The 12,147-nt window shown below is 44.7% G+C and overlaps 1 protein-coding gene across 2 annotated transcripts; it reads right to left on the minus strand.

The window, feature by feature from the left end:
- Positions 1-228: 228 nt before the first annotated feature.
- Positions 229-11,830, minus strand: CHAMP1 (chromosome alignment maintaining phosphoprotein 1). Of its 2 annotated transcripts, none has more exons than XM_059466568.1 (2): positions 11,770-11,830; positions 229-3,936 (listed from the first exon to the last, which is right to left on the minus strand). In XM_059466568.1, the coding sequence occupies exon 2, from the start codon at positions 3,873-3,875 to the stop codon at positions 1,038-1,040; it is 2,838 nt and encodes a 945-aa protein (XP_059322551.1). In that variant the 5' UTR covers positions 3,876-3,936; positions 11,770-11,830; the 3' UTR covers positions 229-1,037. The 2 variants fall into 2 exon arrangements, with proteins under 2 accessions (XP_059322551.1, XP_059322550.1); XM_059466567.1 differs by lacking the exon at positions 11,770-11,830 and adding an exon at positions 11,117-11,164.
- Positions 11,831-12,147: the final 317 nt, after the last annotated feature.

Consider the following 12,147-nt stretch of genomic DNA (forward strand, 5'->3'; position numbering starts at 1 on the left):
TTGTTTTCCTTTTTTTTCATTTACATCTGACAGGCTCTTCTGAAAGAGATGGGAAATTTAGACTAACCTTGCTGAGTGATGACTGAGGCTGATGACTGCGAAGTTGAAGCTTCCAAAGCAGACCTCCTAGGTACTTTTGCATCTCTTGTTGCCAAAGATACTTAAAAGATACTATGCTGAATACAAAGGTTTTGTTCTTGACTTGAACAAAAAAAATTATGGCCAACACCAGGTTGGGTTTCTTTTTATTGTTAAAACATTAAAGCATAACATTTCACCAAATACAGGAAATTTAGGGGTCGTCTGACATTACAAACATCTGGATCATCAAGAGAAAGTGTTGAGCTATACATAGTCTGACGTTAATCTATCAATTTAATGTATATTAGTAAATGATTAAAACATGGCCAAAATACAGAATCACAAAATAAGTACCTTGATGCTTCTAAATCTGAGACAAGTCAGAGAACTGAGTGCAATAAATTTCCAGCAAATGTCTATACACTCAATTACCTCAGGGCAGAATTATTCCAGGAATATTGGTAGTTCCTCATATTCCTACCAGGAATATTGGTAGTTCCTCATATTCTTGCTCATTCACATTCAATTTAGTGAGAATTTGATTTGAGAACTTGATAAAAACATTTTTAAAAATACCACATTTAACAAATGTGAAAAAAGAAGTTGTCTTCACAGGAAAATACAGATTGCTTGCCACTCCAGTCCTTAATTGCCTATATGTTTTACAAATCTTTACAAAACTAATTTGTATCCATTTTGGTTTCAAAAACATAGTACATCTGAAAAATAAAATATGACTCTACTGATGGGTAATACAAAGACATGAACACGCATTTAAAATTACTTTTAAAAGTAAATCTTCTCAGTAATACAGCTATAAGACAAGTTAAACATAGTACAATAAACCATGCATCTTCTGACTTGTCAGATCAGCTAAACTACTCGGTTAACATACAGTAACACTTTTGAACACTTCATAAATTCAGCTTTCCTAGCACAAGGAAAAAAAAAACAGATTAAATTTGTTCTTCAAGTGGTTCAAGGCTGTCCAAGTGTTTTTTAGGTGTATCATCACTATGACGGCTTTGGCAATGGGTTAAATGTTTCTTAAAGCCTCGGGGAAAATTTGATTCAAAATTACAACGGGGACACTTCAACAGACTTTGACCATGAGCAGCAACATGATTTTTAAGAAGAGACTCCAAGAGAAAAGCTTTGCCACATATTTTACATTTGTATGGGCTTTGAACATTATGCTTGTTAACTAAATGGTGCAAGACAGCACCTTTTTTCATTGCACGACAGCAACAGATTTTGCAGTAATACTTTCCCTTGCCACGCTTCATGTACTTTGCTATTTCTTCCTCAGAGATGAAAGCCTCTTTCTCTTCAGTAAACTGAAGCACACACGGTGGCTGCGTAGGAGTAGTTGCATCCATTTTGCTCTCTTTGCTGTAATCAGATGACTCCATATCATACTGCTCTTGGTCACTGTTGGACTCTTGTTCCTTTATCTCCATTGAGTCCACCACTGGTTTTCCACACTCACTACTATTTAGTTCAGAATCTGAGTTCTCCTGGTTTTCCTTCTTGGGCTTCTTTTTTGGGCATGAATATAACATGTGTTCAGGTGATTCTTTGGCTAATATTGACTGTTCATCCTGTGAGAATAAATCATCCAGTGGTTTCTGATCATCTAAACTGTGAGAGAGAAAGTCACTCTCACCAGACTCACTAGGTGTTTGGGGCTCAGAGAAAAAGCCCGATGCAGACTTGTGAGGCTCGGAAAACAGGATGTTCTTCTGGATTTCAGAAGGTACAGTAGTTTCAGCATGTCTCTGGACATCAGAGGATAGAGCAGCAGCAGGCTTCTGCATCTCAGAAAATACAGCATGCTTTTGAACATCAGGGGAAACAGCAGATTTCTGGCAGTCTGTGAAAACAGCTTGCTTGAGTGTCTCGGGAGAAACAGGAGTAGGTTTCTGGGACTCAGTAAAGAGACCATGTTTCTGAACTTCAGGAGATGTGGATTTCTGAGACTCTAGAAAGGAAGTAGACTCCTGAACTTCAGAGGAAATGGAAGTGAGTTTTTGGGCTTCAGAAAACAGGGCATGCTTCTGGACTTCAGAAGAAACAAGAGCAGATTTTTGGGCTTCAGAACACAGACCTTGTTTTTGACCTTCAGTAGAAACAGTAGAAGTAGATGTCTGATTCTGGGGCTCAGAAAAGACAGCACGTTTCTGGACATCAGTAGAGGCAGTAGGATTAGATTTGCGAGTCTCTGGGAACAACACTCTTTTCCGAGGCTCAGGGAAATGAGCCCGTTTCTGAATCTCAGATGAAGCAGCTGAGGTGGATTTCTGAGTTTCAGAAAAATACATTGATTTCCGTGACTCAGAGAGTTTCCAAGATTCAGGAGATACTGAAACACCAGGCTTACGGACCTCAGGAAAGAAAGAAGGCTTCCAAGAGTCAGAGGAAACAGTGTGACTGGACTTTCGAAGCTCAGGAGAAACAGGGGGAGAATGCTTCCACGTGTCAGGGGACAGAACAGGTTTCCAGCCTTCAGGGTAAACAGATGAGATAGGTTTCCAGGGCTCAGAAGAAACAAGAGTAGATTTCTGGGATTCAGAAAAGGACGTAGACTTACACGAATCAGAAACAAGCCTCCTAGGTTCTGGCAACACAACTGAACCAGGCCTTCGGGACTCAGGGGCAGACCTCCGGGATTCCACGGACACTGACATGGCAGGCTTTGAAGCCCAGGGAGAAACTGTGGGAGACTTCTGCACTTCATGAGGTGAAGCCCTCCAGGGCTCAGGGGAAACAGTTGGGCCAGGTCTCCATGACTCCGGTGAAACCGCAGAAGCGGGTCTCCGGCTCTCAGGAGAAGCAGCAGAAGCAGGCCGACGCATTTGGGAGGGATGCCTGCGTGGCTCAGGAGACACGGCTGGGGCGTACCTCCGTGGCTCAGGGGATGCTGCTGGAGGAGGTTTCTTTGGCTCTGGTGACACAGCTGGGGAGTATCTGCGGGGCTCTGGAGACACAGCAGGAGAATGGCGCCGGGGCTCAGGCGATATGGCGGGGGAATGCCGGCGGGGCTCTGGAGACGTGGCTGGGGAGTGCCGACGGGGCTCTGGCGACGCGGCCGGGGCTGGCTTCTGTGGGTCGGGGGACACAGCAGGAGATGGCTTCTGTGGGTCAGGAGACACGACAGGAGATGGCTTCTGTGGGTCAGGAGACACAGCAGGAGATGGCTTCTGTGGGTCAGGGGACACAGATGAGGCTAACTTCTCTGGATCGGGAGATGTGGCTTGGGCTGACTTTTCTGGATCTGGGGACACAGTCTGGACTGACTTCTCTGGCTCTGGGGAAGTCTCCTGAGCAGACTTCTGGGGCTCTGGGGACACAGAAGATTTCTGAAGCCTGGGGGAAACAACAGGTTCTGATTTGGGGAGTTCAGGAGAAAGGGCAGGTTTGCCTGACTCAGGGGAAAGGGTAGGTTTCTGTGGCTCCAACATGACACTTTTCTTGGACGAATCTGAATCTCCTTCTACCTGTTGCTCTTTCTGCTCTTCGTTCCACTTCTCAGGTGCTGCATGCTGTGCTTTGATGTGATAATACACGTTGCAATACATCTTGCTGGTAAAGAAACATTTATGGCAGTGAAACAGTTTTGCACTTTTTTGATAAAATATAAGTTTACCCAAACCAGCAGCATCCATTTCATCACAACACTCTGGGTGAACGGTACCCATATGAATTTGTATGTTCTCATAGTCAGTTCCCCTGAAGCTGCAGTAGTCACATTCCAAGCGCTCTGTGGTTTTACGTAGTATCTGCAGCATGTCCATTTTTCTGTAGGCAGTAACAGTCCCCACAGCAGTGCACCTTTTAAAGAGGATTTTTCAGTTCCTGTAATAAAGGAAAAAGATCTATATAGTTATCCTTTCATGTTAATTTCAACTCTGTCACTCCTAAATAACCACGCGTGCTTTTCCCTGCTCACCCCCACTCCCTTTTTAGAAAGCATAGATTTTGCACAGGTACTGACTACTTCATAGAGAAATCCAAACAGAAAGTCATTTTGCATCAGTAAAACTTGAAAAAATAAAGTTTACATTTAATAATAGGCCTTCCTACCTATGTAAAAAAACTGGAAGCAAATGATAAAAAACCCCAGGTGATGAAGAGCAAAGTTTGAATTTCACTTGATAAATGTGACTTGTTTTCTCCATTGTCTTCTTACCATATTTTATGTGCTTTTATTGTATTATTTACATTATACATGTAAACTGAAACCAAAAAGTACTTTGAAAAGTACTTGAAACAATGCCACTGAGATGAGGCCATTTAAAAAATGCATCTTCACCATTAAATTTCAAAACAAATAATCCATTTTTGACAAAGACCAAACTAAAATTCAAGAAAACAGCAGTCTAAAGTCTAGGCTGTTTTCATCATACTGGCTTCCTTTCACTAATTATATGATAAAAAAATACACTGATCATAAAAGCTTCATCTATTATGACAAGGACTTTTCCTGTTCCATTATTTCATCTGTTGCCCCAATAACAACAAAAATACTATTTAAGAAAAACAGCAGGTTTTTTTTCAGTTGGTAGTTAACAGTCCACTGAATCCAGAACATTGTTTTCCTCACCCCAGTGATGGAAATTTCTCAAAATTAATGTTTTTTACAAGACTTAAAAAAACCCCACAAAATAACAACAACAACAACACCCAAACACCAACCAACCCTCCCCCCCACGTAAATAGCTTTTAATGATTTGGCTATATTCTCCTATTTCCAAAAGAATTTAACCAGATTAGCTACTGCAACAAGCAGAAAACCAAGTCTAGTCATAGTCTGCAAGTTATACTGACATAAAGTGGAAGGTAAAAAGGACATTTAAATGAAATGAGCACACTTCTTCCTTGTAGGTTGAAATTAAACAGTTGTTACATGATTAATCATGCTAAGCTATCAGCCTAATTTTGGGGGGTGTTGTAAAACACAGTGCTTCAAAACACTCAAAATTGTTGTTTAATTTTAACATTAATTTTACCTGTCTAAATATATATAAGACTAACAAGTCTAAAAATACGCATTCAAAGCAAGTTTTCTTAATTTATTCCTAAAGCATTTTCCCCCTGGTTTCTTATGGAAATGAGGCCTATACAAACACATTGCCCCACAGTCAATGCCAATCAAACTGGACAAAGCAATCCAGCCTTACTTTGCATTTCTACACCTTTCATGAAAATCAGCAACTAGAGAATGCAAGCAATGCCTCCACTGAGGCAGAATATGTCACTTAGCAGCAACTTCTTCTGTTTAGCCTCTCCACAAAAAGTCTTGAAACATTCAGAGCAAGCAGTATCTGATTCAGCTTTAATTAAGGAAAAGGAATTCAAAATACTACAGCAGTGAGTTGCTTTGGGCTTGGGGTAGAGACAGAATGAAAGCAAATTAACAGTGCTGCTAAAGGATGAGATGGATACAGCAAAAAACCAGGAAAGAAGGATTGGCTGAGGAGCAGGAGGGCACAAATCCTTAAGAAATACAGGTTCACTAGCTCAGCTGCTTATGGAGCAGCTCCTTTGTGTGCACTGCGCATACACACATCACATTGAGCCACAGGAACAGGTAGATTTCCAATTAGGAAGCACGGTGGAACCACATGTGGAGCTTTAAGAAGGAACCTGCTTCACAACCATGAGGCAAATGAACAGCATCCGACCACAGCCTAGCTGCAAATGAGAAGTAATTACTCTGCCCCACAGACACTGAAGCGAAGAGCCTTTGGGGTACAAGCTGCAGTTTCCCAGCACTGCTGGCAGCCATACAAAAGACATCCCACATTGTAGCCCACACCACATTCAGCGTTGACCCAAAACACTTCCCAACATTTTATAACGAATTTTTTATGTCTGTAAAAGATGAAAACAAAACAAAGATGACAGCAGTGCTCACTGGGCTGTATCTCTTCAACAGAAAATAACATACCAATTGTAAAAACTCACAGCACACCATGTCTTAGTACTCTAAAAGACTTTCAAATCTTTATGAACTACTTTATATTTTGTTTGCTGAATTCAGAGCAAAAGGAGGAAAGGAAAATTTAAATTTGAAAGCAAAAATTTCTGAATTGCTGATATGAGCAAAATAAAAAGGTTTTGGGGTTTTTTTTAATCACATCACAGCAGAACATAATTAGGATAATGAAGATGTACTGCAGCAATCATATTTTTATACTTGAAAGGGAATTTGTCAATTCCAAAATTGGTTGTAATCCGGAATAACCCATTTTCTTTTCACAGAAAACCAAAAAAAGGGCTTTTCTAATTTGAATTTATCACAGTTTATAACAAAGTTTAAGAGACAATCTTTTCTACTCTCTTTATAATTTCCCAGCTCTTCATGTCACCTGTTGCCCTTGCTGCAGTTTTTTGTTATTCACTGAAACACACTCCACCCCACGTCCCTATCCTCTTCTTTTATTCAGTTCTATCTTACTTTATGCTGAAAATTCCCACTTTCTTTCCAAATATAACAGTCAGAAAAAGTCAGCAGTTCCCAAATTCCACAAATTGTCCACATTGATGCTAAGCTTTTTTGGCCATTCAATTTTTTTGGAACCAAAGAAGTTACAGGCACAATCCAGACATCCAAAAGTCTTGCCAGTCAAGCCTTTTGCATAAGAAATAACATTAAAGAGCTGAGGGAACTTTGTGTCACATTGCCATCACCCAGCATTTTTAGTTTTGTAACTCAACCCAGTGTACCTGGCAGTCACTGAAGTAACTGCCTCTTCTGCTGAAATCTCTACTTAATTGAGGACCCTACTGAGCAAGACAACTCTTGGTTATTGCAGCACCTTGGGCTGCAAGCCCATGGAATAGTAAATCTAGTTTCAGAATAGTTACTGGGATCAGTAACAAACAGCACTGAGCCTGTACTAACTCATGTTGTCAATTCAAATTTGTTGAAACACTTCTGGAAGAATAAACTCTGAGACGTTGCTGGTTCACTTAGCACAGATCTACATAGCTAGTTTGAAAGATCTTCCTGTCAATCCCTCCAGACTCCTTCTCAATATTGAGCTCCAGTGCCACTGTCTCTACATGGTTTTGGTTGCTGTCCTCCTCTGTACTCAGGTTTCTCACACAGATGACTCTGCTTCACACTGCTCTTTGCCACCACTCCTGCATCAGAACTTGTTCTGCACTGCATCCTGGCTTGCCCAGCTGGGTGAAAGTGCAAGTAACAACACATCACTGTTTTCTAAAGTCCCACACCAGCAGAGCCAGCCAGCCTAGAAACCATATGCTCAGTAACCAGGGCCCCATGGCCTTGGTCCTGCATGAACTGTGATGTAATCTATGCTCAGCAGCATCCTTCTGGCAACACTGAGAGAGATGGACCATGCTCCCTCTGTGTAAATGCATTATTACAGACATTAAAGGGAATATGCTGCTGCAAATCAAACCCATAAAAAGGTTTTATTAAATAAATGGTGTGATTTTGTCAGGGTGTTCCATGTGCACTGCAGAGACCTGAACCAAATACTAAATCACATCACTCTAGTGCTCTGAAGCTCTTTAAGGAAAAGTATGAATTTCAGGACAAAGATCAAATTGTCATGAGCAACAGCTTCCCCATTAAACAAAGCAGAAGACAGATGGTCACTGGAGCATCTCTCAGGACTTCTTGAGTACTCCTAGGAGGACAAAGAAGCTGCCACCTCTGCAAGTACAAATAACTGCTGTGCAGGCCCCAGGCCACTTTGTTTAGTTGAACACTCTGCCAGGCCATAACTGTTTTGTAAAAAGGACACCTGAGCATTCCCCTGTTCAAACTCTCAGGTAACAGGATGTGCAGTGCAGCAGTGGCTATAACTGAGCCTGTGCTGCATGCTACTGTAACACTACAAAGCACAACACATTCTTTAATTGCTCTTTCTACATTCCCTCCTACTTTTCTCACTTTCCATGGCTGCAACACAGAAAACAAACACACATGCAGCCAAACAGAACACACTACAACCAAAGCAGAAGCCTGAAGCCCAGCATTTATGCCTGTTCTGCATCCACATCCTGCCTGCAAGACAAAATACTGTGATTCAACTAAGATTCTGGGGCTTGCAATACTAAATTTTAACTTAAGGCAGCCAAGACTCATTCAGAGTCTTCCTAAGACATGACATTTCCCACTGAAATCTACCTGAGCAGGTAAGTGCTTCTGGCTAAAAGCTCACTATATCCTCAGATGTCAAGCACAGTAACAGCATCAGTACCAACCCAGCTCTTAGCTGACATGAAGTGACACAGATCAATGTCCATCACTCAGTTTAAAAGTGCCTGAAGAGACACAAATCCCAGCAGTGTGACCACCAGTCCCTACTGCTGCTCCATCAGCCACCTCTCCCAGCCCCTCTTCTTCCAGGTATGTTTAGAACCTACAAACAGAGGTTCCTACCACCAACTCTCTCCTCTCTCCACTGAGATGCTGAAGATCCTTACACCAGTTCCTGTCCCCTACACTGCAGTTCTGGCCATAATCTCCTCCACCAGAGGAAAACCAGAAAAACAGCATGGGAAAAGGATTGGTAATGAGGGCAAGTATCTACCTGAGAAAAGAACAACCATCACTGCTTTTCTTGATTTGTTCTTAGCAGCCAAGAGGCTAAAGTCATGATTTGGCAGAAAGAAGAAGTATCCAGGAAATCAGAGGCAGCGAGATAACCACAAATTCAACCAAAAGTTGGTTATGAGTATCACAAGGCAGCCACAGAGCAGAGTCAAACAGCATCAGAAGTTTCTGCTGAGTTCATGTTAAACTGAGTAATAGGAGCATCCTAAGCTAATGCACAGAGAGGAGAGACCTCCTGATGTCTTCCCAGTCAACATATCCAGCCATGTCTGACATGGTTCATGGAGTCCATATCACATCTTCCACAAGGATCCTACTTAAGATTAAGCCATACTTCCTACAGCCCCTCAAAAACCTCCTCATGGAAGAAAAGAGGAAAAATGCAGAGGAGATACCTACATATAACAAGGAATCCATGCAAGTGTTGGCACAACATGACTCTGGCAGCAAACAAGGTATCTCTATTTTTTAACTCCATTCCAATGTCATAGCTACAAGTCTTCCAATCATTCCTGGTAATTTTTAATAAACACATTCTACACTTAGCATTGCAACAGTTAATATATACCTCCATTTTTCTTCTATTGCAGATAAGCTGCGACTGTACAAAGGAAGCAACAAAGGGCTCAAAGCTAAAGATCTAGACTGTCTGTGAGCACAGAAAATTAGATTTCCTTTAACATTACATGAAGAAATTCAGAGCACAGCAACAAGTAGTCTGCCACATCATTGTTCAAAATCAGACTGTCTTGGTTCTCAGTGGCAGAAAAATCTATAACTCTTTTCCTCTCAATGAACAATCAACCCTGGTGAAACACAAGCAGCTAGAGAACATGCAACATACTTTAATGGCACCAACACAGCTGGGGAAATGATCCAGAAGAAAAGCCATGCAATTTTCTGCAGTGCACTACAACCACACATAAGATTCCCTATACCAGTCACTGCACAGGAAGGATCACTGTTGATTTTCGTCAGCCTTGGAAGTTTCTTCCAGACAAACAGTTCAGTCATAACCCTCTGTCAGTGAGGAGAGTCAGTGGCAAATTTGTTCCCAGCAAAAGAAATCTGAGTAAGCGAGATACAGCAGCATCATTGCCTCTGCTAGAAGGAACAGATCCAGAGTTTTGCTGGGTTTAAGCAAAAGGAAAAACTACACATTCTTGCAGTGCCAAAAAATGAATGGCAGTCTGGTGGCAGCATGATGCTTCTCTTGAAGCTACATCCCTGTGTTGTGACTGACAAAGAGAAGTTTAGCTCCCAGAGGAAGCTGCACACAAACATCCCACAGTGGGGCAGAGCAGGCACTCTGCAAGGCACCAGGCAGGTAAGGGCATCACTTCCAAGGCACCAGGAACAAGACAGGCAGCCCTGTGCTCCTGCTAGTCCACAAGTGTCCACAGTATCTGACCACAACCTCACATCTGAACTCCCAGCTACCAGCCAGTCTACTCAGGCTGTTCCACCAGCAACAATTGCTGAACAAGGTTTTGAAAATTTCACAGCTACACAAGGCACAAACACTCCGACCCAACCAGCCACTGAAACAGCAAGATACGCTAAGAACATGGGAGGCACCAGATCCAGGCAGGAAATGCTGCTTTATGAAGTTCCATGTTTCCAGGAAAGGTTCAAGGCAGTGGAGATCTACAAAGTGACAATGCTTGACGCACATACAGATGACTTAAGAAAAACAAAGCACCCAGAACTGCAACAGTTTTGCAATATTTCAATCTTTGTTAAGAGAATGACAAGTCTACACAACATTAGTTCTCAACAAAAGATCTAACAACAGTCTAAATTGCAGAGTAAAATCAATGTACATTTGACAGATTCAAGACTGAAGAAATTAATTCCATGTACTGCTTCTACAGCTTTTTAACTCCAAGTTCCAATTCCACTTCCAGTTGGCTTCCAAAAATGGCCCTGAAAACCTTATTGCTGCAGCGCTGTACCTGAGCTAATGAAGTGCCACTAGAGCATTGCAATCTAGTCAAGAACCGAATTAAGGCTGTGAAACTTGGTAACATGCTAAGAATTCCATTTACACTACCCTGAAAGAATATGGAGTTCAAGGGAAGATTACAGAAGAGAAATGTGAAATCCAAAGTTTCTATATTCCTCACTTGCAAAAAATTCATAGAATCATTGAGGTTGGAAAAGACCTCTGAGATGATCGAGCTCCAACCTGTGACTGAACACCACCTTGTCAAGCAGACCATGGCACTCGGTGCCACGTCCAGTCTTTCCTTCAACACCTCCAGGGACGGCGACTCCAACACTACTCTGGACAGTCCATTCCAATGTCTATTCACTTTCACAGTGAAGAAATTCTTCCTAATGTCCAATCTAAGCGTCCCTTGCTGCCGTTTAAGATTATGTCCTCCCGTCCTGTCACTTGTTGCCTGGGAGGAGAGGCCGATCCCCACCTGGCTATACCTTCCTTTCCTGTGGCTGCAGAGAGCGGTAAGGTCCCCCCGAGCCTCCTCTCTCCAGCTGAACACCCCAGCTCCCGGAGCCGCTGCTCACAGGACACGCTCTCCAGAGCTGTGCTGAGCCATTCCTCTGCACCTGCTTCTCCGCTCCCACGTGCGACGCCGCCGCTCCCGGCAGCTATTTCTGTCACCGGGGAAGGGCCCGGTCCCGGCGGGGACACGTCCCGTGCCCAACTCGCTATCCCAGGACAGCAGACGGGCAGCGTGCTCGTCCCGCTCCTGGCTCCGCCGGCATCACTTTAACTTTCCTGCGGGAAGGGGGTGCCTGCGGGCTCGGTTTTCCCGGCGCCGCCGGCTCCCCGCTGCCCGGCCCTCCCGGGGGCCGCACCCCCGGGGCCGGGGGCCACGCCGCCCGCCCATTCATCCCGCCCCTCCGGGCGCTCTCCCTCGCCGCCTCCCTTCTCCTTCTTCCCTCCCGTGCGCGGCCCCGCCGGTTTTGTTCCCCCCGCGCCGGCACCGGCAGCCGCCGCCGCCCCCCGCGCGGCGGGGGCTGGACAAGGGGAAGGCCCAGGCCCGATGCCCAGGGGGAGGGAGGGAAGCGCGCCGGGCCCGGCCGGCGGGAGCGGGGGGCGAGCGGGACGGGCCGCCCGCACTCACCGATCGGCACCTCCGGGACGGCGGGCGCGGGGCCGGGGGGGCCGGGCCGGGCTCCCCCCGCCAATGGCGGCGGCGGCGGCGGCGGGAGGCGGGGCCGGGTCACGTGCCGCGGCCGCGGCGGCGGGGCCGGGGGCGGGGCCGGGCCGCGCCGCCCTCCGCGCCCGCCGGCAGGGGGCGCTGCCGCCCAGGGGGCCCGGCCTGTCTGGGGGCCCACAGGGGGCTTGTCCAGTGCGGGGAGAATTCCAGAATGCCAGAAACAGAGTCACAAAGTCACAAACTAGGCTGCAAAAGAGCTCTGAGATCCTCGACTATGACCAAACACCACCGAGTCAACAAGACGATGGCCCTCGGTGCCATGTCCAGTTTTCCTTCAATACC

This window comes from Ammospiza nelsoni, chromosome 2, assembly GCF_027579445.1.
Source record: "Ammospiza nelsoni isolate bAmmNel1 chromosome 2, bAmmNel1.pri, whole genome shotgun sequence".
In the NCBI taxonomy this organism is placed as follows: domain Eukaryota; kingdom Metazoa; phylum Chordata; class Aves; order Passeriformes; family Passerellidae; genus Ammospiza; species Ammospiza nelsoni.